At 35.3% G+C, this 24,769-nt stretch overlaps 1 protein-coding gene across 5 annotated transcripts in view; it reads right to left on the reverse strand.

Moving 5' to 3' along the window:
• Positions 1-24,769, reverse strand: part of CSMD3 (CUB and Sushi multiple domains 3) — a 710,416-nt gene that overhangs the window by 570,240 nt on the left and 115,407 nt on the right. For all 5 annotated transcript variants that reach the window (XM_040546910.1, XM_040546915.1, XM_040546914.1 and 2 more), the window contains exon 3: positions 21,722-21,834. In XM_040546910.1, the coding sequence (XP_040402844.1) occupies positions 21,722-21,834 (113 nt within the window). The remainder of the gene's footprint in view (positions 1-21,721; positions 21,835-24,769) is intronic.

The raw sequence follows: 24,769 nt of genomic DNA on the forward strand, positions 1-24,769 counted from the left end.
ATAGATAGGTAAAAAATCGGTGGACAATATTCACCCATTTCCATCATATTATTTGAAAATTTGAAGCTGAAATCAGGAAAATGCAGGAAATGTGACCTGGAGTGCTTTTATTTCCCTTTTCTGTAAAGGGATGAAATAACCTGCAAAGAACAACTTCCACTTTATGTGTACATTTATTATTATTATATATAACATATATTTTGTATAGTTAGCTTGGTTTCTCTGTAGCGGAAGTTATATACAGTGCCAATGTCAGGATTTTTAGTCTGTAATCATGCCTTCAATTCACCCATACAATTCTTATTAGTGTAAATGGTCGATGTACAAATGAACCAAAAGCAAGAAATTACTCTAAGTCCTGTGGCCCTCTGGAGTGCTGCAAGGCTGTCAGTTTGCATTAGAAGGTATTTCCTTGCATTTGGTATCCTGCAAAAGGACCGACAATTTGAGATATACAAGCAAAGTTTTGTTTCCATATTATTGGATGCCAAACATTCTAACACATTTTTCTTCTCCAAGTAAAATGTATCATTTGATTATCATAATATGTGGTCAGTCATTCCAAATTAGACGGTAGATTTTACTCCTGCCCTCAGGTGAACTTTATAGGCAGCTATGCCAGAACCTACAGGCAGAATTTGATTGTTGAACAGATATAGCAAATAAATAAATGAACATAAATCCTGTAATCCAGAAACAGGGCAAACAGAACACATACAGCATTTGATTTTACTTACTCTTCATTTTGTCTTCTTTTGTTACAGCTTTATCTGGCATATTTTTCCACTAAAATATCAAATATCACTATCCCAGCTCACTGAAGGTTCATTGTACTAACACTGTCCTATCAAACCATCTGTCATTGTTACTAACATGAATAGAATTCATCCCTAGTTACCTTTATAAAGACTCCAGTTAGGCATATCCTATAAATCACTTATTCTGAAAAGAAGATTGCTTTGCACACGTTACTGTATTCAAAACCCCTATTTGATACATCTCAATTACTACCCAAAATTCTTCACGCAATCTAAACCATATTGTGCTAGTGGAAATGACAAGAAGGGGATACCAGCTCAAAGCCTGCTTTTCACACAAACAGAAGATAAGCAAAAACTATGCTTGTGAATAAATTGGTAAGAGGTGCGTTGTCATTAACTTTCTATGTCAGTATCTCTGCTTTCATTTCTGTGTGTATGTTCGAATGCAGGCTGGAGATAAAACAGTAAAGTAAAATGGTAAGGAGAAAGGAAGCCAAAAGGTAAGATGAGAAAGATTTTAAAGACTACTCCTAGCTCACTATCCTCTTTCTTTTACAAGCCCATTTCTGTGGGAGCCTATAAACTTGAGCAGATACCCCCGGACATCACAGCTCCTCTGTCATTCACACAAACAGATAATAGAAAATAAAAATACAATGTTCCTGTCAGCCCTGGAGTCAAAGGCCTGGGACTCTTTGCGCTTGAAAACTGAAAGGGCCTGCACAGTTCCTCCTTCACAATTTAAAAAATGTCTTATCAGTTTTGCTGCTGTTATGCTGTTGTACCCAGCAGAAATGCTGACAAGAAGCATTTTTAATTCAAAGCTTCTGCTCAATAGTTCAAAGCAGAGAAGTGACCTAGAATCCTCTAGATTTTCTATGTCAGACAAGCTGTCTTTTAAAGACCCTGGAGAGATTATTTTTAAAATATCACTGTTTCTGAAAGGAAATACCTTTCTGAAAGGAAGCAACCTGGGTCCCACCTTGTCTACACAGACTAGGGTGTAGATGGGCTGGGGGCAGAGGAGGTGTAGAAAGAGGAAAGAGAGGAGAAGTTGTCGTGATTTGAGAATAAAAAGTAAAATCTCAGTAATGACTGACAGGCTCAAAAAAAAAACTGTTACTGCATGCATGAAACTTCATAATACCCTTTGTATAGAGTTAGTTATAAAACTTCAAACTTGTCTTTTAGTTATTCTTCCAAGAAAATAAAAAAAAAATCTTCCAAAATCTTTGTCAGATTAACAATTAAAACCTTGACTGATGTATTCTGTGTCCTTTTGAGTCCTTTCTGAGTCCTTTGTCCAGTCTTGCAATTTTTTTGGCTTCAACAGTGACTTTCTCACAGAGGCTTTAATGTCTATTTTATTTTCTTGGTTTTAATTTTTCATGTCACTGTAATTAAGTTGGGGTTGATCTGCTGGAGGGTGGGAAGGCCCTGGACAGGATGGGTCGATGGGCAAAGGTCAATGGGATGAGGTTCAACATGGCTAAGTGCCAGGTCCTGCACTTTGGCCACAACGACTCCATGTAGCGCTACAGACTTGGGGGAGAGTGGCTGGAAACCTGTGCAGAGGAAAAGGATCTGGGGGTGCTGATTGATGCTCGCCCAAACATGAGCCAGCAGTGTGCCCAGGTGGCCCAGAAGGCCAATGGCATCCTGGCTTGTATCAGGAATAGTGTAGCCAGCAGGACCAGGGAGGTGACCATTCCTATGTACTCTGCTCTGGTGAGGCCGCACCTTGAGTACTGTGTTCAGTTTTGGGCTCCTAACTACAAGAAGGACATTGAGGTCCTGGAACATGTCCAGAGAAGGGCTACTAAGCTGGTGCAGGGCCTGGAACACAAGTCCTATGAAGAGTGGTTGAGGGAACTGGGATTGTTTAGTCTGGAGGAGGCTCAGGGGAGACCTTATTGTTCTCTACAACTAACTGAAAGGAAGTTGTGGGGAGCTGGGGGTTGGCCTCTTCTCGCAGATAAGTAGTGATTGGCCTCAAGTTGCACCAGGGGAGGTTCAGGTTGGACATTAGGAGACATTTCTTCTCAGAAAGAGTAGTCAGGCATTGGAACGAGTTGCCCAGGGAGGTGGTGGAGTCACCGTCCCTGGGGGTTTTCAAGGAAAAGTTGGACCTGGTGCTTAGGGACATGGTTTAGTGGGTGACATTGGTAGTAGGGTGATGCTTGGACCAGATGATCTTGAAGGTCTTTTCCAACCTTAATGATTCTATGATTCTATGAACAGCAAAAAGCTTTACTGGAAATCACCTCCAGAGATCCTTTTCAAAAGGTCATATCAGTAATGTTGTGGGGGAAATAAGACCCAGCCAGTAATCAATCTCTTTAATAGGGCCTGGGACTCTACAAATTCTCACTCTTCCCCTTGATCCTGCTATGAGAAGCCAGGGTTCTTCAAGGAGCTGGATAATAGTAGGAAATTTGATTTCAGTAAATTAAACCATACAAAAAAAAATATATATGTATATATATATATATATAACCTGTAGATCATAAAAGTATACAGCAGAATCAAATTATAAATGCAAGTAATTCAATTATATGACTATCTCCATCTCTCTTACTATGAATTGTCACACTGTATTTGCTGTTTCTGTTTTCCTTAGTTGATTTTATTCCTAATAGGTCAAAATTGTTCAACATTACTATTTTAAGGAAATATTTTTAAGACGGTCAAAAATAGTTATTTACAATATAGTGGACTTTGTACAGCTCAGTAATTTAAAAAAAAAAATGTATAAACCAGAAAGTTTCTTAAGTTTTCTTGCTGATACAATCTAAATGTTTAAAACATAGACGACTGAATTTTTTTAGCTGTAATGCTACTCTGATTGTGTCAATTAACCTTTTTCTCTCAGACTTTTACCTGCCTATTTTTAAAGTACCTTGAGTCCATTACAGTAAACTCAGAACAGACTCAAAATCATATTATTGCAAAAATTAATATTTTAGTATCAAATTTGTGAATGAGAGAACAATATTATCCATTTAAAAGCAAAACTGAAAAACAAACAAACAAACCCACAACCAACTATACAGAATAGTATTTAACTGGATGGTACAAAAATGCTGAGAAAGGAAGTGAAATTTATAGCTTGTTTGAATTATTGCCTGGAGAAAAAAAAAAAAAAAAAGAGAGAAAGAGAGATTGCAATATGTGAAGTAAATACTTAATTGTCCATGCAAGTGTAACAGTTGCAACGATCTAGTTTGAGAGATACACACTACCTCTGGTAGATAGTTAACTAATAGGTTCACATAGTCTACACCTTGAGTAAGTGCCCAGCTTGAATTTAGCTAAATTTGCAATCAGGGTGGCAATCTAAATTTTGATCTTTTCTTCAAGAAGGAGTTTTCTAACCAATACAAGGAATTTCCAACCAGATGACAGGTGTCTTTTTTGGATTACAAAGCTACTACATTGGGTTCTTCTACAAGATATGAGCAATTATTTTTATATTTCCATACTTTACTGTAGGATTGAACCTAATTGAAAATATGTTACCTAATTAAGATTTAGATTCCTTTTTTTCTATTTTAAAATTTAAACATATCAACTTAATAGTTTATTTCTTTTTCCTAAAATCTACCGATTTCTTTCAATCCCATTATCTTTTCAGCACTTTTTAAAATTCACAATAGTTTAATTTTCTTTCTTTAATTTCTCAAATTTTCATGAGGTCTCAGTGAAAAGACAAATGTCTTACCATCTGAGGCTCTTAGACAGAACAAGATGCTGTTTCCTTTTTTCATTTTTCAGTCTTTCTGACAACATTTTTATTATTCTTGTTCAGCTTGTGAAATCACACTCTTAGAAATTAGATCTCTTTATAATTACAGTAGATTTTACAGTGACAGTGCTGAGTTTCAGAGACTATCTCACTTGAAATATACGAGTGACAATATAAGTTTGGATCCAGGTAAATAACAGAATGTCTGATCCATTACTAAATAAAAGGAGAGAAAAAAAAGTTAAAGAACAAATAGAATCTTTAAAATGATGGCTACTTTTTACAATATACTAGAAGGTTTGTTTTGATTTGCTTTGTTTCTTTCTAAATGCTTCCGCTTACCAAGCGACTGTTAGCAGATGAATAAGCTCTGCTAATAACCTCTCAATGATTCATTGGAGTAAGTAGACGAACACTTACCAGAAAAGTGAAAAGAATGTGCCATCTATTTAAGCAGTTAAAATTCCACAAGGTAAAGATAAAGCTGTTTAAGCAAAATAAGGCACAAGTCCTTTACTCATAGCAATAATCACTTAAGCATATTTATGTTTTTTGGAGGTGCTTGTTGGCCAGAAAAATTAGTAGACAATGTGCTAATAGTTCTCTGCATTAAGTTTACTCAGCTTTAATTAATATAATTTAATTAATTTAATTGCTAATGCTGCTCCAGGAGGAATGAAGTTTCAAGCAGGTATTCTGTAGTGGAAATGTAGTTTAGGTATTTAATCTGTTTTTATAAACTTAAAGTAGAAATATACTCTCAGCCCTTTGGCTGTGCAGCACATTCAACTTGAAAACCTTTTAGGAACAGGAGATATTTTACATTTCTTTGTAAAATGACAAGTAAATTAATGACACTTTAAAAATATCTAAAATATTAGATTTCATTAGATTTCACTTAATTTCATTTCACTAGATGATAAAGTGGAACACTTACACTTTTAAAAAGGAAAGTCACAATCAATATTATGAGTTTTGCTTGCACTCAATATCTACTGCATTAACTTTAGAAAATGGCTAAAAAAAAAAATACCATAGTGCAAGTATATTCTAATGGAGTGGAATACAACACAGCATCTATGCATTTTTGTGTTTAGGATTATGCATACTACAAACAAAAGAATTCTTGGCATAAAAAAAAGAAAAACCAAATTTTAGCTCTAACCACCATTTTTTTCTACTTTTTATAATATAAATCATAAGAAAAAGGACTTCTTGTTTGAACTCAGTATTACAAATATTTTGGAAATTAATAGTAGCCAACTAAGTATAATAACTTAGTTACAAATCTACTATTTGAAATTATAGTAGTGGTCATTGCATTTTTATTTATATTGTTAATTTAAAATTTTTATTCTTAAAATGGTATGATTGCAATTAGCAATATTCATTAAAACAATGTTAACTAGAAAGTCCTTTGGTCTTTGCACTTCTTAAATGACGTAGAGAAAAATAATATTTAATTTATTGGATTTGTCCTTTTTTTTTTCCTTCTTGCTATGAACAGAACTGATTTATATAATTTTTTATATAATTAATTTACTCTCCAAGTCAAAAAAATAAGCAATGGATCAGATGAACTGTAATGACATCCTAATTTTGATCAGGGATGGAGAAATACATACTTAGGTCAGATTTGTAGACATAACGCTAAGTCTACAACAAAAACAAGCACATTCTGGAAATAATAAGCTTCCTAGCTTCAGACGTTCAAAGAACTGGAAAAATTCAGAAATATGCCGAAATCTGGTCTTGCCTTCATTGCAAAAAGGCCAAAGTAATGAGAAAAACCAACAAGCAAATAATGTGAAATATTCAGATAAATTAGCTGCAGGTAGCAGTATGTAAGAGTCTCTGACTTGTCCTAATGGTCTAATCATGAAACAGTTGTAGTGTTTTATCAGTCCCACCAGTCAAAAGTCCCAGGTGCCCTGTGGAGTCAATGTGGTGTTCATCTGTTCGTAAGGCAACAACAGATGTGACCTGAAGGCAGGAACATCGATAATGCCACGTGTACCTATCTTTTCCACCATGTCACCTGCACTCATGTGACAATACAGCCCTTTAAACTGATGGAAATTTCTGTGGTGGCAAGCATTAAAAAATGCTAAGACTATCATTTCATGTCATACACTCTGTCAAAGACGAAAAAAAAAAAAAAAAAGAAAAGAAATGGTAGAGGTGCGGCTAAGTGTGACTTACCTGTATGCTTACATGTGCTATTTGCTTATGGTTGCTTTACAAACAGTATTGAGGAAAGGAGTGAGATCATAGAAACATAGAATCATTTAGGTTGGAAAAGACCTCTAAGATCATCTAGTCCAACGTCTAAAATTCCAGAGATAGTACTCTAGAAATGTTTATTTCTGTTCTTTCCTATATAGGAAGTCTACAAGGACAAAGATATTGACATCAGCACTGTAACTGTGTACTGCAAGGTTTGTGAGTCATGTAAGAGGATTTATAAACTGATGTAGTAGTCTTTAAAAATGTTACCTGCAAGATAGTGTACTTGGCTGAAAGGAATGAGCTGACAAAATAACAATTAAAAGTGATTTTAAATAATCTAGCATGAAAGTATTCCAATTCCAGGGAATAAGGCAGTATTTCTTTCATTTGCATTTATGACACAAGTAGTATAGGAGGAAAAGACTGATTCATATAATGATCAGCATAAATTAAGCATGGAATTCTAGCAGACAGAGACAGGAGAAAAACAAAACAAAACAAATAAAAAAAAAACACACCATCTCTTAGAAGGGAGCAGTGAAAACATAATCTGAAATAATTTACAAGGGAAAGCCAACCTTAAAATAGGAAGGATTGGGGACTGAAAGGAGACCTAAATTTCATGGGAAATGGTGGCAGCCTAGAGGAAAAAAAAAAAAAAAAAAAAAAAAGCACAAATTATATGTTAAGATTGCAACTTCTTAAATTAAGTTTCTCTTTTGTAACTATTTCCAATCTGTAATGTATACGTAATCTTTGGGATATTTTTTCCTTTTTAATTTATCATTTCAAGTCTGTATAGTGATCAAACTGGTTTCAAGTAAATATATACATTATTGTATAACAACACTGTATAATAAGTTTCATCAAAAACCCAAGTCCAAATATGACAAACTTGTTATTTGCAACCCAAAACAAGCTTGGGAACCCAAGATATCATGATGCATTTTCTTCTAAAATGGGAGAGCCAGTTTTGTGCATTCAGTAAATCTGCTTGCAGGCATTACACAATAGCAAGGACAGACAAGTGGTAAAACAGAACTGTTATAATCTCTTATTGTCACTCTGCATTACACATTTTGCATCAAGATGCAGTTTGGTAAATGTTTTAAATTAAGGCAAAAGAGCAATGTTTTTTTCATGCTATCAGCTCTGTGTTTCTCATGCATGCCTTAGGTTGTTGTTAGCATTTTTGAGCCATGCAGAAAGCTGGATCAGAGAAAAAGATGGGGGTACAAGTGGAGGCAATGCAATATGTTTTCAACCATACTAATTCCCTAATCTGTCTATCTGCATTGCTTTGTGAATGCTGCAGCAACCAAAGAGGAAGGGAGAAACGGATATGTGGCTGGGGAACAGACTAAGCCAGTAGCATTTCAAAAGCAACAATAGTATTTTATCCTAAAAGTCACATAAGCAATGCTTATTCAATTCCTTAGCCTGCTCTCTAGTTCTGGTTTAATCTTACCAAACTGGTGGTTGCCTCTCTGAAAAACTTCTCTAAAACAGTGCATATTTGTCTTGACCCACTGGTCAAAACTGAAATTTATTGCCCCCAAACACCAATGTGCTAGTGTTTTTCTGCCAGTTTGCACTTAAAACCAAGTCTGCTTCAAGAAAACTTAGTTTCTTTCTTAATTTCTGTTATCGTCTTCCAAGAGCTTCTTCCTCTTTGGATTTATTTTGCCCAATTAACTCCTTGGTTTTGCCCAACTTTTCCTGGGTTTATGAACATTATTAGTATTTATACTGTACTTTAAAAGATTTTTAATAGCATATAAATAAATATATTTAATTGAAGGTTTCAGAAAAAAAGGATCCTTTCAAGGGAATGCTAAGCCTTGGAAAAGGTCGAGGCGTAAGGAGCCTGTATTTCAATACACCTCAACAATATGTAAATTTTGAATGTATTTTAGATGTGACTAGCAGAATTGTGGATGAAAGTAGAAAAAATTTCTTAAGACACTTCATGCCCGGAATAACACGGTCTTATTGCTTGCTTTAAGAGCTCTCATGACAAGCACAAAATTGAGCAATGTTCCACTGTAAATAAAGATGACATAACATGCTGTTATTTTACAACACTACTTGTCTATAAACATCTTACTCTTGTCATCTGTCTACTTTCTAATAACTAGTAAACCAGAGAGACAGGACACTGAAAGGAATAAGTATACAGCAGAGGCTTTCATTTCTATATCACCAGTTCAGACCGAGTCATGCTCATGTTGAAAGGAGCATTTTCTTATGCCGTGGTTTCAAATCATTTCTCAGATGATATATATCTTCATCACAAAATCAGCTCCATTACTGCCACTAAGTGCATCAGTGTTGATTATCTCTTTAGTGAGACTGGAAATTGAATGTTGCAAGTAACAATGATATCTTGTCCTGAAAGAACTAAGAACACACATGCCTCAGAGGCACATTAACAGGACAGTAAGGGAAAAGTAGCATATGTGCTAAATTAAATGAACGAACGAAAGAAAGAAGGAAAGAAGGAAAGAAGGCAAGAAAGAGAAAGAAAGAAAGAGAAAAAGAGAAAAAGAGAAAAAGAGAAAAAGAGAAAAAGAGAAAAAGAGAAAAAGAAAGAGAAAAAGAAAGAGAGAAAGAGAGAGAAAGGAAGGAAGGAAGGAAGATCTTTGTGATCTTAATGTTTTGATTTCTTAATTTCTTCTTTAACTAACTTTAATTTAATTTATTTTAATGTAATTTCTAGTTCTTCAGTCCAAAAAATGTATTAATAATTCATTATGATTTTTCTTTAGGATTAAGTTCTTTATTAAAAAAAAAAAAAAAGGAAGCTTTGGACTTTGAAACATTTTTAATATAGAGCCTCATTTAAAAAAAAAAGTTTTAAAATCATGTCAATATATTGGGACAACTTCTCCAGTAACACCTAAGCATGAATCTTAGATTAAGAAGCTTAGCTAATTCATTTTAGCTGTGACATGGAATTTATGGTCCATGGGATTTTAGAGGCCTGCTGTCAACAGTGCAACAAAGGAGTATTGCTTTTTCTTCCTGTTCATGTAGGGAGGTTCATCAATAGAAAAACAGAATTACCACATGAGAATGTCTCTTCCAACAAGACTTGTATTCATTTGTAGATATATTTGCTTTCAATCATTTTCACTTTTTTCTTTTTTTTTTTTTTTTAAATTGCAAGGCATCCAATGCTTTGAACAAGGCATGTAATCTAGTTTACAGTTATTCAACTCATTCTCAAAGTTGTCTAAATTTACAAAGAAGTTTGCTTGAATGACATTATTGGCTAGTGAGCAATCTTCTGTTAAGAACTGATTTAAAAAAAAGCATACATATTGGAAACAAAACAAACCACCAAAACTCCAAACCTACCAAACACCTTCCAGCAAATTCTATTTCATTTTCAACAGGCAGAGATACTAATTAGTAAGTAATTTAGTGTTATTAGATAGCAATTTAGATAGTATCTAGTAAGTAATTACTTCTCTCTTCTTAAAAAAAATGTCATTATAATCACAGCAAAATCACAGAATCATCTAGGTTGGAAGACACCTCCAAGATCACCTAGTCCAACCTCTGACCTAACACTAACAAGTCCTCAATGATAATGTCCAAAATGATAATGTCCAAAATGATAATGCTATAATGGTATTGTTCTGGATAACGTCAGTGACTGACACAACCAGGTGCTTAATTACAAACCTAAAAAAAATTCACTTATTTCCAGGCATGTTACAGTTTCCATAATTTCTATTAAGTTTAGTGGGAGCTGCAGAATGTTCAACAGTATGAAAATTTTTTTATGTATCTAAGTGTTCAAATCTACATACTATACATTTAACTCATATGAAAAACTAGCAAACTTTGAAAATCTGTTAAGATGTAAAAATGGGTCTGTTCTTGGGCCAGAGTTCTATATTATTAGGATGCATGTTCTCATTGTGAATAAACCTCTCCATCTGTAGAGTTTCCTACTGGCTTTTGGACAGTGTGTCAGACTGTACACTGAGCATACTGAACCTGTTCTTGCAGAACCATGTATTTTGATATTATTGATACAGAAGTTCTATAAAAGCTAGTACAAATCGAAGCCAAAATTCTATCAAAGAAAAAATACAGGTTGAAAGATTCAGCCATACAGCCTTTAAGATATGTGTCACTTATCAGTAGTTTAATTTTTATAAACACTATGGATATTTCAAAGTGTGCTATTGTGCATTACTGCTTCAAAATTTCATTGAACTATAATTTAAGAAAAGCATGAAGGAAGAAACTGTTTATAAACATGGAGGTGCATTGATACTTTAATGAACACTGCATTAGTTCCTAAAGAATACTGTTTCAGCTTTATTGGATTACAGTTATCTCTACTTCCCTAGACATGGGATCAAAATGTGAATCTTAAATTAGCTTGTCTTCAGATTTGTTTTTGTCTGTGTATTGTATTTATCCTGTAGCTGATTAATTTAAGTTCACAAAGAAAACATCAGAATCTCTTGGTAAATGTCTTTCAAGACTTGCAGTGTACATATACATATATATGTTGTTCATGAAAAATGACATTGAATATATATGAAAAGAATAAAGTAAGGCTGACAGATAATTAAGATTTCGAATTAATTACTGTCTCAATTAAATTTTGATATGAATAGGTTGACAAATATGGCTTATTTAGCAACATTATTCTTAAAAGAAATAAAACAGTGAAATACTGTGGTTTTTTTTTTTCAAACAAGGGGAGAGAGGTTTTTTTTGTGTTTTTCTTTTTCTTTTTTTTCAATAATTAAGTATTACGTAAGGCAGAAGAAATGATAGATTGCTCATTGTTTTTTAACATTCCAATAATGAGGTTTTGCAGATGTTATAACCAACAAATTTATCTCCATCCGTTAAGCTTGGAACAAAACTATGCACAGTTCTCCATGTGGCTCTTTAATCAATTAACCTCTTATTTATTAATCTAATTTTTAGGATTTAGAAAAGAAAATGTAGTACCTAACTGGCAACAAGTAAGGTCAAATGCATTGTTATGGTAGAATAAAATACTATCAATAACCAAGTGCATGTATATGATCTTTTTAACTACAAATGATATGTTATCTTGTAAATACAAAAACATAAAATATGAAAAGGAAGAGAAGTTCTATTTTGCTGTTTTTTTTTTTTTTTTCCATATCCTTTCTAGAATACAACTGTAAGCTCTCGGCTGCAGGAACAACAATTTTGCATACTGTTATTAAAGTGACACAAAAGCCATACGGAGCCTTTGATATGTACTAATGGTTAGATACACACTCCTGCACAGCACATCCCCCCTTCTTACAAGCCAGACCTACAGTCCTGTAAAGTTTGCTTCTTTCTTGATGCCCAGACAGTAATTTCTCAGAGCAAGAGCTGTTTGTTCAGCTTCACAAATGCTGCCTCATGCTTTTCACCAATGGATAATAACATGGCCAAGGGAAGCCTTAAGGAGATCTAAAATTTCTAAGGGATTCTGAGGGTGAGAGCAAAGGCGATTATCTCAGTCCTTCTGGTTAGGAGAAGAGCTCTGGCTATGACCAAGCAAATGAAGCCAAACAACGCTTAGATTGTTGTTATCTTCCAGGTTCTGGCTGCCTTAATCATGGTACCTCATATAAAGATGAAAGAGGACTGCTGGAAGGTGAGGTAGTGGAGTTGCTCTTTATGTGAGACAGCAACTGGAATGCATGGAGCTTGGCCTAGGGGTGGATGAAGAGTGAGCAGAGAGTTTATGGGTAAGGATTAAAGGGTTTAAGGATTATCAGCTAGTACCATGGCTGATACTGTTGTGGGTGTTTGCTACACACCACCTGATCAGGAAGAGGAGGTAGATGAAGCCTTCTTCAGACAGTTGGAAGTAACCTCTCAGTCACAAGCCCTGGTTCTCATGGGGGACATCAACCACACTGATACCTGCTGGAAAGACCACACAGCTAGGCACAAACAGTCCAGGAGGTTCCTGCAATGCATTGATGACAACTTTTTGACATGGGTGGTGGAGAAGCCAACAAGGAGAGGTGTGCTGCTGGACCTTGTATTAACAAATGAGGAAAGTCTAGTAGGAGATGTGAGGGTCAAGGACAACCTTGGCTGCAGTTACTATGATGTGGTGTAGTTCAGGATCTGGCAAGGAGGAAGCAGGGCAAGAAAATAGGATTGCAACCCTGGACTTCAGGGCAGCAAACTTTGGACTCTTCAGGGATCTACTTGGAAGAATCCATGGGTTAAGACCCTAGAAGGAAGAGGAGTCCAAGACTTCACTTCCTCCAAGCTCAAGATTGGTGCATCCCTATGAGTAAGAAGGCAAGCAAAGGGGTCAAGATGAGCAGGAAGCTTCTGGTGAAGCTCAGACAGAAGAAGGAAGAAGAAGGAAGTTTACAGCATGTGTAAAAAGAGACAGGCCACTTGGGAGGAATACAGGGATTTTGTCATAGTATGCAGGGATGCAACAAGGAAGGCCAAGGCCCATTTGGAATTAAATCTGGCAAGGGATGTCAAGGACAACAAGAAGAGCTTCTTCAAATACATCAATGGAAGAAGGAAGACTGGGGAAAATATTGGCCCACTGCTGAATGGGGTGGGTGCCCTGGTGACAAAGGATATGGAGAAGACAGAGTTGCTCAATGCCTTTTTTGCTTCAGTCTTTATTGCTGTGGTCAGCCCTCAGGAATCTCAGACCCTGAAGACAAGACAAGTCCAGAGAACGGAGGACATTCCCTTAGTCGAAGAGGATCGGGTCAGAGATCATTTAAGCAAACCTGACATTCACAAATCCATGGGCCCTGATGGAATGCACCCATATGTGGCTGATGTTATTGCTAGGCCACTCTCCATCATCTTTGAAAGGTCGTGGAGAAAAGGAAAGGTGCCTGAGGATGGGAAGAAAGCCAATGTCATGTCAGTCTTGAAAAAGGGCAAAGAAGGAGGACGCAGGCAACCACAGGCCAGTCAGCTTCACCTCCATCCCTGGAAAGGTGACGGAACAGCTCATCCTGGAGGTCATCTCCAAGCATGTGGAGGATAAGATGGTGATCAGGAGACTCAGAGGTCCCTTCCAACCTTGGCAATTCTGTGATTCTGTGATTGTGTCTCTGTGTGCATTTGTTTTTCCTTTTACTTATTTATTATCCCCTTTTGTACTGAAAGGATCCTTGACTGGATAATCTTAAAGGTGCAGACACTCTCACCTTTTAAACTTCCTTACAAAGAAGAAATGACTGGCTGCATGGACAAGGTAAGTGAAAGCAGTTGATTTAGCATAACTTGACTTTAGTAAGGCTTTTGGTATAATTTTCCATTGCATTCTCATTTGGCAGATGATGCAGCGTAGGCAGGATGAACATTACTGATCATTATGAGCATAAAAGAAACTGAAATAACCCATCAGTCAGCATTAGGGCCCATACTGTCCAACATATTCATGAACAGTCTGGGTGACTCAGTGCACTGTTAGCAAATTTGCAGGTAAGAGTCAACCATGGAGAAATACTGATACAGCAAATGACAGTTTAAACCTCAGTGAACTGGAGGACTGAACCAATAGAAACCTCATAAAGTTCAATAAGAAAAAGAATGAAGTCTGGCATGGAGTGAAGTAACTTCATATATGGATTGATATAAACAGGGAACTGACTGGTTGAAATTCAGCAGGTGCAGATGCAGAACGCTCAGAGAAGAAGCCTGCAGCAACTTGAATGGCAGTTAAAAAGAAGAAGTCAGTGGATACAGATAGCAACTTGAGAATTTCAGGCTGAATGTCAAGAATAGCTTTTTCACCAGGACAGCAGTGCAACATAAGAACACTTCTCAAAGACACCAAGGAAACATCTTCCTCAATGGCTTTCAAGATACAACTAAAGATAGTCACAGCTAACCTGATTTACCAGCAACAAAATGTTTTTGCTTCAAGCAATTTGGGCAACATGACTGCACGAGATATTGGTCAATTTTTCCATGATTCTATGAAAAGAATACACTAGACAACAAAATAAAATGGGCTCAGACTGAGATATGACTGCAAAAAGGGGCAAATGCAATATTCAAGTACTTATAATTACTTCTCTTTACAGCATAGAAAACATTTAGGATTCATGACCCTCACAAAACAATAAAAACACAAAAGAATAACACAAAATAATTTATAATCTGGAACAAAATATTTTATGTTAAGACTTAAAAAGTTCATATTAAAGAAAAAAAAATACTCTGAAGTATGTGACTTTATTGCAGTACTTAAGAACCTAATATAAGAACAAACAGATGCTAATATCAAGGGTCCTGTAATCTAGGAGATAAAAGCAAAACAAGAGCCAGTGACTAGAAGTTAAAAATCAAGGTTTTAATTCTAAGTGTAGAAGAGTAATCAATGAAATCAAAGAAAGTGATAGCTTCTCCAAGACCTTGATGTTTTTAATGGCTGAGTTTGTCTCCAGAAGTTATTCTTTAGCCAAATCCTAATTAGTGATTGCAGTATGAAGAGAATTGGGTGAAATGAAATTTCAAAAAGAGAGAAACCCTTTTGTGCAAGAGCATTACAAGTACTTCTAGCATTTAGGATTAACATAGTATTACTGAGGCAATGATGTATTGCAACATGCAGGCTATACTGGAAGAAAGAAGTATTTTTCCAGACAATATATATTTTATTTAGCGACAGTGTTAGTTGACAGAACGCATTTTGGAAATGTTACTTATGAATCTAAAAGTGATGGCTATACATCTGTGTATAATACATGGGAAAGAATATTGAATTATAGTTTTGCCAGACAAAATATTTGAGGTATTTTTGACCTTTAAATAAGGTGGACTTCTTTTTTGTTTGTTTTGTTTTGTTTGTTTTGCTTTGTTTTGTTTGTTTTCTTGTCTGGATTATCAACCATATGATCAAAAGTAGATAATCTGCAACTTTAATTCTCTAGATGTAGTTACACTGAAATCACATCAATATAAAACAAACAAAACCTTTGTGACATGACCTAACACCATATTTTATAGCTTACCTATTTATCTAGTTATTCTATCTATAAATTTTGCTTATGATTTGATAACTTTATTTGCTAAATTAATGTTAAAATATTGTAACTTTCTCTTTATCTTCACTGTACCAGAAGATTCCAAGACCAGAAGGATATACTAGATAACTTTCTGTGACTACATAGAAAACGTGACAGATACTCAGGCAAAAGGAAGAAGCTCTAGGACTATTTTTTTTCCCCTTGCTTTTCATCAAGTTGAATGGGAGTAAATATCCAGAATTTAGATTTCCTTCTTATGTTTATTATGTTTCATTTTTGAAAACAGGAGTTTCCATGGTGAATATATATGTTTAGGTAATTTAAACCTTCTATTTTATGTGTGTATGTTTTTGGACTTTTCTTTAAGAAACAGTAGGGGAAAGTAATTTAATTCCATTTTTATTAAGGGCTTGCTGAAACAATCTTTTCACAGACAGCAGAAACACCCAAAATAGCTATGGCAAAATCTGAACAAGAAAAGAAAAAAGAAGGAAAAAAATAATCCTATAGTATCTGTCAGATACTAAGTCTGGTGACAACTTTACAGCTTAACGTCTGTGGCTTTTACAACACTAACCTAGCAACCACTTTCTGAGTGTACCTTTTACAGATACCACTCCAACATTAAACAATAATTCATTAGCAGTCCTTTTTTTTTTTTTTTTCTGATATGAAGTTAGTTGTGATGTTGTTTGCTTAATACAGTTAATACCTTGTGTACATTACCTAAATCTGAGATTTAGATTATCTGTAGCCACATTTCTGAATTCTGGTACGCAGGAGAGCTAAAAATAGATTATCCTATTTGTTCACATTTTCTAGCTCTGTACAAAGTGCCAAAATTATTTTTAGCATCCACCACATCCTGGCAGTTTAAGTCCTAATAGTATTTCTGATATACATACTTCAATAATCCTGTATATCAGCTACCCTTTTTTTTCTGAGTATTTCTGAAATGAATGCATGATTGGTCCCTAAAAGTCACTAACTAGAAACTCTATTCTGTTAATAAACACCATCTGCTTCCTACTTTCCTGCCTCTCTTTCCCATCATCAATGAAGATGAGATCATTGCTCTCAAAACCCCAAAAAAATATTTCAGCAAGATTGCTGTGTTCCTACAGTGCCACTCCAGTGAAAACATCAAGACCATTTCATTATTGTGTCTAATAATCCAGTGTTATAACTCAGCTTTAAATAAGAAGTGTAGACATTCAAAAAAATCAAATGATATTTCATAACACTATTATAAATAATTATAAATTATTACATCCAGGACATTCAGAGTTTTCAGTATATGAATAATCCATAAATGAAGTTCTTTTTTCTTGCTCATAATCAATAGAATAGCACAAAAACGCCTATCATATTTACATTGAATAAAGACTGCCATAAATTTTATCAGTAAAATTGTTATTGAAGTCAATGATTTTTAACTATGCTAGATAACTGTTTAATAGCTGTAAAATAACCCAGTAAGTACAAAAGGAATCACTGTTCAAAGCAGGACTGTGTTCACTGAATCCCCTTGCTGTGTGGTCCAAGCTACTGTGTTGCTTGCTTTCTTAGCAGCTGTATTTCCCTTCCCCAGTCACAATGAATAAAGCTTCTTTATATCTCAGGACAACAGGAAATGGAAAAGTGTATCTCAAACTCTTCTGTTCAAAAAACAAAATAATGCTACTGAAAATAACATAAGTAAGGAAGAACTACATTTGATTAAATGATCAAATAAGGGATTAATTATAGCATTTCTCCTCTACATATCACTGCCCACACGTTACACAAACCCTGGAAGCTACTATGAAAAAAAAGGGATGATAGAAACTTTTCAATAAACAAATAAACAAAAAACAACAATAACTAACAAAACAAACAAACAAACAAAAAAAGGCAGAGAATCAGAGAATCAGCAGACTTGTAATTCCCTCATTCCTCACTCCAGCCAGCAAAGCTATATCATCAGGCAGTGATGAAATGAATAATAATAAAAAGCACTCTGCTGGAAATTATTGTAGATCAAGTATTTTTCTTAAAAACGCCTTATTTTTTCATTGTATTTCATGATTTTCTACTGTCACTGTAAGGGAGGTATTTTTCATTTTAGTAATCTATTTCAGTTCTGTCTTCTGTGTCATTAAATCCTTTCCCCACCATAGGGGTGTTATGCTATATAGGTATATTTCTCATATGCATTCTTTCTCAAATAATAGAGAAAAATGAACATAAAGAAGTATATGCACAATGGTACCAAAGCTAACCCAAATTTGACATGGAGAAAGAAAAGACAGAAGAAGGGAAGATAAAGACTGAGTCTTATGGTATTGAGAGGAAGAGGCCAGAGTGGGTATTTCTGTGGTCTGTTGAGTATTTAATTTGACTTGATGCAATTCCAGGGGCTTACGTATGATTGGTCAGTAAATTCCTATCTACTCGATGATATATTTTTAAATGTTTCCATAAATATTTTTATTGTTTCCCTATGCCAAGAAAGTCCACAGTAGACATATATGTCTCGCAGACTCTTGTCAGATACTCTGGAGATTTTTACTGAGTTTCAGCTCAACTGAAAATATATCAAAGATGATAGTGGGACAGAGAAAGAGATGTTGGCAGGCCTTTTTACTTTTATTTATTTTTAAGATAATGAAAAATAATACACTCCATTTAATCATATGCCTATGTCCAAACATTTCAAAGAAAAGTATTTTAAATAATCACTGATTGTGAAACATACGTTCCTTCTTTTTCAAATCACTTTACACCTGGATCTGAACCATTCAGGTATATGTCTGTACAGCTCACCCTGTCCTCTCATGCTATCTCTGTCTATAATTTTGCTTTATTGCAATGATGGGTTGCTAATCATTTCTATCTTAGGTTTCAAATTACATATCCATAATGAAGCACTTAAGTATGGGTCTGATATTTAGGGGTACTAAGTATGCAGATGTTTCATCGGGAAGCTAACGAGGAGCTACTGGGCAATCAAAATTATTGAAAATTGGCTACTAGGTAGAACCAGATCTGAAAATGTTGATTGCAGGGTTATACACATTCACAAAGAGTACAAGAACAGAAATAGAGACTGATCTGATGTGATTATCATTTAAATACATCTATTTTCTAATGTTAAGGAATGAGGCATGAGATGAATATAAACTAATGAGTTTTCATTTCTTTGCTAGTTGGGTATAAAGACAGGTAGTATCATAGGAAATCATACAAACAGGCATTGAAAGAAAAAAAAAATCTCTCACTGAATGTAGCTGCCTTAATGCAGCTCTCAAAGAAGTAGTTCTGGTCTCCTAAATAGGAGACTCCATTGAACTAGAACTTTGGAGTCTAGCCTAATTGATTTTGATATTTCTCATTTTACAGAATAAACCCAAGATTCAAAAAAAAAACATGAGTATCAAATTAAAGGTAACATGTTTATGTTTTGTTCTAAAATACTGGTTTCTGTGATTGAAGGTACTATTTACTCACACTTCTCAGTGATTTTAGGAGCTAGATTCCTATTAATGAGCATGATATTTTAGCCTGGAAAGGAACTACCTGAGGAGTTAGTCATCTGTGAAGTCGTTGTTGATCTTGCATTTTAGGTTTAATCATTCTCTGTCATAACTGAAATGCATAGTACCCTTTCTGCTAGCATTGGTAGTGTAAGACCCTTTCATATGCAATGTATGAGGATACCAGATGATACTATATATAGTAAATTTAAATTTCTCGATTTATGAAACCAAATCAATCATAAAAAATGCTACATATTTTCCTAGTATGCATAAGAGAAGGATGTACCACATTTTGCAAAGTAAAAATTCCATAGTAATTACATAGTACTTTACAGCAGTTTTGTAATCACACTGCTGGAGAGCAAAGTTATTGAACACTTGAAAAATAAACAAACTACAAAGTAGCTATAATCCAGCCAGAACCAGATGTTACACAGAGTCAATGTCTATTTTGTAAATTACCCCCTTCCTTGTATGCAAGCCAGAAAAAAAAAAACAAAAAACAAAAACCAACAACAACAAAAAAGTAATTTCCTCATTTATTTTCTAAAATAATTCAAAGGATAAGAAAGGTCTGAAAATTATTTTGTATTTTCCATTTCATATCTTAACATAAGTGTATATAGGTGGGAAGTAGCATTCTAATACATTATAGCTGAAAGTAAGCTATGTCTATTACTAAAGACGTTTTACTTCAGTCAGTATTGGCTGCTTTATTTCTATGGCAGCCCTTCATGTGCATTACCAGTTTTTGGATATTTTCCTAGATATCAAAGTGTGATTCAGCTATTTATGTTCTGAAAGATTAGTTCTCTGTTGCTGATGGACTGAGTAGGGTACAACAACAGCCTCAGAGCTTTTCCAGGATGTTTACTATAGCTCCTAGCTTGCCAACAGATACATTTAAAGGAAGCAAAAAAGATTAACTGTCCTTACATCAATAAAAAAAAAGAAAAAGAAAAACGAAAAGAAAAAGGAAGAGGAAAAAGAAAAGAAAAAGGAAAAGAAAAAGGAAGAGGAAAAGGAAAAGGAAAAGGAAAAGGAAAAGGAAAAGGAAAAGGAAAAGGAAAAGGAAAAGGAAAAGGAAAGGAAAAGGAAAGGAAAAACAAAAAGAAAGAAAAAGAAAAAGAAAAAGAGAAAGAGAAAGAAAAAGAAAAAGAAAAAGAAAAAGAAAAAGAAAAAGAAAAAGAAAAAGAAAAAGAAAAAGAAAAAGAAAAAGAAAAAGAAAAAGAGAGAGAAAGAGAAAGAGAAAGAAAGAAAAAGAAAAAGAAAAAGAAAAAGAAAAAGAAAGAAAAAGAAAAAGAAAAAGAAAAAGAAAAAGAGAAAGAAAAAAAAAAGAAAAAGAAAAAGAAAAAGAAAAAGAAAAAGAGAAAGAAAAAAAAAAGAAAAAGAAAAAGAAAAAGAAAAAGAAAAAGAAAAAGAAAAAGAAAAAGAAAAAGAAAAAGAAAAAGAAAAAGAAAAAGAAAAAGAAAAAAAGAAAAAAATGAAAAAGAAAAAGAAAAAGAAAAAGAAAAAGAAAAAGAAAAAGAAAAAGAAAAAGAAAAAGAAAAAGAAAAAGAAAAAGAAAAAGAAAAAGAAAAAGAAAAAGAAAAGAGGAAAACGAAAAGGAAAACGAAAAGGAAAACGAAAAGGAAAAAGGAAAAAGGAAAGGGAAAGGGAAAGGAAAAAAAGAAAAGGAAAAGGAAAAGGAAAAGGAAAAGGAAAAGGAAAAGGAAAAGGAAAAGGAAAAGGAAAAGGAAAAGGAAAAGGAAAAGGAAAAAGAGAGAAAACAATAGTTTTTGTTTATATCATGTAGATATATATTAGAATTTATAATCTCAGTGCCAATAAAATTATTATAAAAAATGGATGGATCATATATTCCAGCTCTTCAAATATGACTTAAGTGAGCTTGATTATAAACAAGATCTTTCCTGGAACATACATACAATATTATGAACTTCTAGACTTCAGGAATGCATCTGCCATCTCACTTGCTCTAGAGTCTGTGTGAAATTGGCAGACAATTACCAAAACTGCGATAGTGAGGTAGCTTCACGGTAGTTCAGAGAGCTGAGTCAGCATTTCTTCTATGCAAAATCATGAAACTTGCAGATAAAAATTTAACTATCTATTGAAATTCAGGAGTAACAAGCAATTTCTTGACACAAATTTGGATGACCACATCTTTGAAAGACTAGAAAGATTATGAATTCCTTTTCAGAATTCAAAAATTTGGCATTATTAAAGTAAATGTTATAAAAGATTTTTTTTTTCTGGGTGGGACTGCAGACAGTTTTAAGTTTTTTGGTTTCAGATGGGAGTCATACAATTTGAATGACTACAAGAAAAGCAAAAGTAACTTGGATAAGGTTTATATGTGTGTTTGCACAGCTAGGACATTTAATTTTATTATGTATAGACATCAGAGAAAAAATCCAAATTATTTTGTTAAGCATGTCTTACCTTCATAGTAAACTTTGAACCCATGAGCACTAACAGCAAAGTCGCTTGTCAAGCGCAGCGAAAATACAGATTTTGTACTTGTCACAGGTGGAGGAAGATGAAATCCTGTTAACCTACAAAATAAAAAAAATACAACTCATGGTTAATTGTCTTAAAAATAAAACTGTGTTACAGCTTGCTGTATACCTTGCTGTGAACACATTGCTGTTTCATCATTGAAAGGGCAGCCAACTTAAAAGTGTAGGTTTTCTATTACTTGAGAAAATGATTTTTATATGATAGTTTAAGACATCAGTATAAAATTTGAGGCGCTTTCATGGACACTGAGTCAGGTAAGGTACACTGGTTTGAGAAAATGTGTGTAGTAGAGATGATTGTATGATACAGAAACTGGACTTTAAAAAGTGTCTAGAGTATAAGCGAAAGAAAAAAAATAAAACAGCCAATTTACACTATTTAGGGTTATGTTCAAATTTCTATTGCATTATTTTATACGGACTTGTCTTAAAAGTTATAGTGGATGAATTTGCTGCTGCAATATAATGGAACATGGTTCATAAAGAAATCTCTCTTGAAGTGAATTACAGGGTTGCTAGGGAGTTGAGGGTTTGGTGGAGAGTTTTTTTTGTTTGGTTGGTTGGTTGGTTTTTGTTTTGTTTTTTAATTAAACCCACTATATGTGAGACGCATATGAAAGGACAATTTTTGTGTACTCATAGCACTGGTGACATGCACTACAGATATCCAGCTCTACGCATTCTTTTTGTTTGATGTACATATGGCAGCATTTATTTTCTCTAAATGACTTGGAAATATTCTAGCAGAATATAACCTCATCGGGCTTCAGAATATAACCTCATCAGGGTATCAGACCAGTATACCCCATGCTATCTACCAGTCAAAGAAACCTAAAGAACAAGTTGAATAATTTGGCTGTGTATGCTCACCAGCAAATCTGGACATGCCATTAGAGCCCAGTTTGTCTTTTGTGGCAAATTGTGTAGCAGCATAGGTTGACTTACTTTATTAACGTTTAATGTTAAATTGTTTTCATGTGTTCATAGCTGAGCACTGTTGTGCACTATTTTTGGTTACAGCCATAACTCGTAAGACAACCAAATGATAAGGTACTGTTACTCACAGCACAGACCAGGAAATAGATGAACAAAAGTAGTAATGATGCTTAAAGAGATGTATATACAGATCTATATATATGTGAGAAATCATCAATGCATGTATCCAGAAACCTATCGTTGGTTTTGTCATTTGCATCTTCATGAATAATGTAATTAAACCAAGACTAGATTAAACAACTTATGTTTAATACACAGAGGCAGAGTATTAGCTGCAGAAAATTTAGGATTTAGTACGCACATTTTTAATTTGATTGCAAGAATACAGTTTTCTTCAAAGAATAAAACAAATTAATAAGATTCTTACCTCTCCCAAATGAGCATAAGCATAATTCTTTGACAAGTCAAGTGCACTTTTCCTAGTAGCTTTTTCATAATCTAATAAATACATTAATCCATTGGTAAGTATCACCACAAGAAAATAAACTGACCAAGATAAAACCAAGCCAATAATTTGAATAAAAATTTAGTTTGCAGCACTCATCTCCTATCTATTTACCTACTCAATGATTTGAGGGAATTGTGTAACACATACCCACAAGGAAGAAGTACAAATTTATCACAGAATCACAGAATCACAGAATCGTCTAGGTTGGAAGAGACCTCCAAGATCACCCAGTCCAACCTCTGACCTAACACTAACAAGTCCTCCACTAAACCATATCACTAAGCTCAACATCTAAATGTCTCTTAAAGACCTCCAGGGATGGTGACTCAACCACTTCCCTGGGCAGCCCATTCCAGTGCCTAACAACCCTTTCAGTAAAGAAGTTCTTCCTAATATCCAACCTAAACCTCGCCTGGCACAACTTTAGCCCATTCCCCCTCATCCTGTCACCAGGCACGTGGGAGAATAGACCAACCCCTACCTCGCTACAGCCTCCTTTAAGGTACCTATAGAGAGCGAGCGATAAGGTCGCCCCTGAGCCTCCTCTTCTCCAGGCTGAACAATCCCAGCTCCCTCAGCCGCTCCTCGTCAGACTTGTTCTCCAGACCCCTCACCAGCTTCGTCGCCCTTCTCTGGACTCTCTCGAGCACCTCCATGTCCTTCTTGTAGCGAGGGGCCCAAAACTGAACACAGTACTCGAGGTGCGGCCTCACCAGAGCCAAGTACAGGGGGACAATCACTTCCCTAGACCTGCTGGCCACGCTGCTTCTTATACAAGCCAGGATGCTGTTGGCCTTCTTGGCCACCTGAGCACACTGCTGGCTCATATTCAGCAGACTATCAACCAGTACTCCCAGGTCCTTCTCGGCCAGGCAGCTTTCCAACCACTCATCTCCCAGTCTGTAGCTCTGCTTGGGGTTATTGCACCCCAGGTGCAGGACCCGGCACTTGGCCTTGTCCAACTTCATACAGTTGACCTGAGCCCATCGGTCCAGTCTATCCAGATCCCGCTGCAGAGCCTTCCTACCCTCGAGCAGATTGACACACGCACCTGACTTGGTGTCATCTGCAAACTCACTGAGGGTGCACTCAATCCCCTCATCCAGATCATCGATGAAGGTATCAAAGAGGACTGGCCCCAGTACTGAGCCCTGGGGGACTCCACTAGTGACCGGCCTCCAACTGGATTTGGCTCCATTCACCACACCTCTTTGGGACCGGCTATCCAGCCAGTTTTTAACCCAACGAAGCGTACGCCAGTCCAAGCCACAAGCAGCCAGTTTCTTGAGGAGAATGTTGTGGGAAACGGGATCAAAAGCCTTACTGAAGTCAAGGTAGACCACATCCACAGCCTTCCCCTCATCCACTAAGCGTGTCACTTTGTCATAGAAGGAGATCAGGTTCGTCAAGCAGGACCTGCCTTTCATAAACCCATGTTGACTGGGCCTGATCACCTGGTTGCCCTGCAAGTGCCGCGTGATGACACTCAAGATAATCTGCTCCATGAGCTTCCCTGGCACTGAGGTC

The sequence above is a fragment of the Cygnus olor genome, chromosome 2 (assembly GCF_009769625.2).
Source record: "Cygnus olor isolate bCygOlo1 chromosome 2, bCygOlo1.pri.v2, whole genome shotgun sequence".
Classification (NCBI taxonomy): Eukaryota; Metazoa; Chordata; class Aves; order Anseriformes; family Anatidae; genus Cygnus; species Cygnus olor.